We start from the raw sequence: 4,818 nt of genomic DNA on the forward strand, positions 1-4,818 counted from the left end.
GGGCCAGCTACACCATGATCCATGAGAGTTTGTGGGAAAATCTCTTTCCACAAGAGAACCTCCAACCTTGGTCTCTCGGTCCACTGTATTTGGCTAATGGTGAAGCAGAGGTGCCTTTAGGATGGCTATCCACATTCCACATTCACAACAAAACTTTCACTTTACCAGTTGCTGTCCTTTCCCTTAAAGCACTCGGCAATGCTGTAGTTCTGGGACTGGATTTCATCTTCTTCGGTGACCTACAAATCAACGTAATGGACAGTAAATATTAATTTAAGTCCACCCCACAAGAAGATCATCCATTTCAACCTGGCAATGCAAGTGTACCTGATGTCAGCCCTCAACGTGAAAAGACAGGTCAACATGCAAATATTCTTAACCAAAGCCTTTCACTGTTAAGTTCTATTCCCCCACCACAACCTGTATGCCGATTATCACCACTTGTCAGTACAGATGCACAATGTTTAATTGACAGTGCTGTAAGTGAAGCACACTTACCTCCTGCTGAAAAAAACAGACTGAGGAGAATCCTGGAGTCCAACACTCAGGTGTGCACCCTTCAACCAGGTTGTACTGATGTTCTGCAACAAGTCAAGTCAATTCATCTTTATTTATATAGCGCTTTTAACAATACAGATTGTGTCAAAGCACTTAACAGTATCAAATTGGAGGACAGAGTGTCAGTATTGTATAATGATAAGATTAAACACTCAATTTTCTCAATTTTCAGTTAAAGGCATTTCATTATTGAATTCAGAGATGTCAATGTCTAGCTCAGTTTAGTTTAAATAGTATCTGTGCAACCAAATCAACGATAATTGCTAGAAATTAAGTAGTCAACACACTATTTACACACAGCATCAAGTGTCCATCAAACAGCGGCCGTACCGCATGTCCCCAGCCAAACAAGCAGTAAGCTCAATACCATCACAGAGAATGATGCTTACCCACTTCCTAACATCACTGAGATCCTTGAATCTCTGTCTGGAGCAGCCATCTTTTCAGTCATTGACCACAACAGTGGCTACTGGCAAGTAGCATCAAAGGCATCACAGCAGACTCATCCAAAGTTGAGGCCATCAGATCTTACCCTGTGTCGCGGAATATCAAAGAGGTCCAGCGTTTTCTTGGACTAGCTGGATGATATCACCGCTTTGTCTCGCGTTTTTGCAGGAACGCTCTGGGTGCCTGAAGTTGAAAAAAAAAAGAAACTCTGAGCAGAAAAGCGCCCCACGTCCTCTAGTTTTTTTTCCACTGTCCAGTCGAATGAACGGAGAGGCAGGCCTTCTGTTGTGGTGACGAAAGTTTACCGTTGTTTAGAAAGTCCGGAGACTGCAATAATGGATGAGAAACGTGTGGTGTCTGTTGCGGGTTTTTACCCGGAGCTGTATTTTTTAAGGGTTTTGTTAATATGACAGTTTACTTAACAACAACAACAAAAAAAAGATTTTAGAGTGCTCACGCTATAATCCTTTTATTAGACTGACAGGACAACAGATTTGGTGGTTGCCTAGCAACATAAAAAAAACCCACAGCACTCTGTTCTTTTTTAACAGTCACCAAAAAAGGCAGTGCGGTGTGCCTTGTGTTTTCAGAACTAAAAAACGTGTTTGGTGTGATTGGGGCCTTACACTGTCTTTTGCTAGCGCTTGAACACACTTTACTGTTTCTCACAACAAAGGGCTAAGCAAGCGCAAGGCCACTGACAAGGTACGCAATAGAATACGAGACCAAACGCAACTTCTATGATACTAATATGATAACTAATATGATATATTATGTTGGATGTCCATATTAGAGATAATCACCATGTTTAGAATGAAACCATCATATTTAAAAGCATGATATTAATCATGCCATATAATAAAATATCATGTGCTGTTACTACTGTAAATCTATATAAATTTATTGTGGGATCTCCTTCAATGCTTTTAGAATCTTTACTTTTTAAAATGATTTTTTTTCTTATGTATTTTAAAATATATATATTTTTATATGAACATAATTAATGGCATATATTTGTTGAACAAAAACTAAATATTTAATTTTTTAAGATAAGCAGAAAAGAGTACAAACTTTGCTAAAGTGATTGTTTTGAACAAGTATTAACTTAGACACACATAAAAAAAAACACATTATTTTTTCTTAAGTATTTGTATCAATACTATGTGCCTTTTACCCTATGCTGGTGAGCCTTTTATCCCGCTTGCCACCTCATACATTAATACGATTTTTAAACAAAATAAACAACTTGTATTATTTATTTTCACACAAAATCTGTTGCTCCATTAATATTCAATATAAATTTTAGGTGCAGTGAAAAACACATTTTTTCTTAAGGTGTGCCTTTAGCCCTGTTGTACCATATATATATATATATATATATATATATGTGTGTGTGTGTGTGTGTGTGTGTGTGCGTGTAAACATCAGATACACACATATAATTTCAGAGTCCCTCTCCAAAGCTTGAAAACAATGTACAAATGTAAAATATGACATTCAAATGTGTTCATATAAACTTGCCATTTATTTAGTAGAAATAAACAGTGCATCATTACACCTTTGTTCAGTTTTTAAATTAAAACCAAGAGCAAGTATTTTTCTTTGAAATATTTTTGTGATGCTATTGCTGATCTCCTTTGTTCTAATTCCATAAATAAGTGGATGTAGAAGTGGAGGGATGAGGATAAAATGAATCGACATAAACACATTAACTTCTTTTGAAAGACTGATATTAAATCGATTGTATATCACAGAAAATAGAGAGGCCAGTGAAAAATTTATAAAAGTAATCAAGTGTGGTGTGCATGTTTTTAGAGCCTTTTTCCGGGCACTTACTGATGCATTCAAAGAGACAAATAATATCTGCACATATGATAAGATGACAAAGATTAGAGGTAGAACAACAAAAATGAGTACCAGACATATGCCATACAGGTCTCCCCAGGTATTTTTGACACAGGAGAGATTAACAACCGCCAAATTGTCACAAAACAACTTGTTTATTGTATACCTGCACATTGGCAGCCTTGATGTGAGATACACCTGTACAGCTAGAGAGCAGATAGGAACACAGTATACAATAAAAAGAAGAAGTCTAATTTTAGCCGGAGTCATGATATTGTGATATTGTAGAGGCTTGCAAATTGAAACATACCTATCATATGCCATAAGTGTCAGTATTGCATAAGCACATGTTCCATAAACATTAATAAAGAATACTTGCAGAATACAGTCAGTATACAGTATATCTTTCATATCGTCAATAAGATTCTCCATTATTTTAGGAAGTACAGCAGAGGATCCGATTAGTCCGTTAATAGCCAGGTTGAATAAAAATATGTACATGGGCTTATGGAGAGATGTGTCCAAGCAGATCACCAGCATCAGTGTTACATTTGCAAAAACAGTTGTAAGATATACTACGAGAGATATTAGAAAAACTCCATAATTAAGTGCACCAGGAGGTTCATAACTGGTAAAAACCAGAGTGATGTTCAAACTTTGCAAAATCATTTTTCCTATAGAAGAGAAACAAAGGCATTTCACATTAGAATAAATGCAGTATATAATATTTACATTCTGAAATATCCATTTACCTACTGTTTCTAGATTCCCTTGCCTTCTGAGGATCTGAGCTGCTCTACAGTAGCTTTATATTACTTTGTTCTACAAGGCCCACCTCCACTGGATTTCATTTTATAGGCCCTACCCCCTTTTATCTCAAACTTTCAAACTATAATAGCAGTGAATTGATGAAATGTTGATCTTTTGGCAGCAGTTTTATTAAATAAACGAGATAATGCAGGACATGGGGTAATAATATCCACAAGGGTGAGGGAACATCAACATAACAGCTTAGTATTTTTCAAAGTACGGTAGGTGGCAAACCAGAGTGTGCTTTTTACCACCGTAGCCACCGCTGCCGCCACGTCTGCAAAGTGCATTTGCAGCCTTTGACCACTGAGTGACGCTTTAACCACAAGTTATCAAGCAAACGCATCAAAACACATTTTTGCAAATAGCCGTCAGATTTGCCTAGCCGATGTGTTTCATTTGGCGGCTGCAGTCGGCGGAAAATGAAAGAAAAACACTGTAGTTAAAATATTTAATATTCACAGATGCAAATTTAGTACTGATGAAGTTATGTGCGTTTCTTAGAATGAATTCAAGCAGGATAAATGTCAAGCCTGTGAGCCTGTGCTTATATTTACTCTAAGCTATACAGTATTACACCATATTTTAGATTTGAAACATTTAACATGTGTACGGTATTATTCATATAATAATCATGTGTTATATTATCCTAAAGAAATGGTGGTTTACGTTGCATTGTAGCATTAAAAGTGGTAGCCTATTTCAGTAGGCTAGGCTATAGGCTAAACATGGATTTATTTGCAAAATGTCAATATTCTCACATTACTTAATATTTGTCACAAGTATATTTTTAGTTTATATTTTAAAATTCCTTTAATAAAACAGCATACATTTTTGTCACGCACTTACTTTGCTTGGCTATTCGTTACCTGTCCTTTATTTTGAGAGAGAACATTGTTATGTGTTTTATGAATTATTTCCTGTATTTTAGCAAAATGTGAGGCACTGTATAAGTTCGCGTCACAATTTAGCTAAATCATTGAAACTGAAAAGAAGGGACGGATTAATATAACGTCCTCTAAACTCAAGTTCACAGTGCACACGATGAAAAAAAGAGCTTAATTAACTGACAACTTCAGTGATTTTAAAGGGAGCCTTCTTTACTCGCTTTCATATAGCTATTTTGAGTAAAACAAAAAAAAAAAAAAAAAAACATTG

The 4,818-nt window shown here is 36.0% G+C and overlaps 1 protein-coding gene across 1 annotated transcript; it reads right to left on the reverse strand.

The window, feature by feature from the left end:
- Window positions 1-2,529: 2,529 nt before the first annotated feature.
- Window positions 2,530-3,519, reverse strand: or60a1 (odorant receptor, family 60, subfamily A, member 1). Its single transcript, XM_058745501.1, has one exon. The coding sequence runs from the start codon at window positions 3,517-3,519 to the stop codon at window positions 2,530-2,532; it is 990 nt and encodes a 329-aa protein (XP_058601484.1).
- Between the last annotated feature and the right edge of the window lie 1,299 nt (window positions 3,520-4,818).

The sequence above is a fragment of the Onychostoma macrolepis genome, chromosome 15, assembly GCF_012432095.1.
Source record: "Onychostoma macrolepis isolate SWU-2019 chromosome 15, ASM1243209v1, whole genome shotgun sequence".
Taxonomy (NCBI): domain Eukaryota; kingdom Metazoa; phylum Chordata; class Actinopteri; order Cypriniformes; family Cyprinidae; genus Onychostoma; species Onychostoma macrolepis.

Bases quoted from the DNA above. Each gene is read 5' to 3' on its own strand.
- or60a1 (XM_058745501.1), bottom strand. From the start codon at position 3,519: ATGATTTTGCAAAGTTTGAACATCACTCTGGTTTTTACCAGTTATGAA.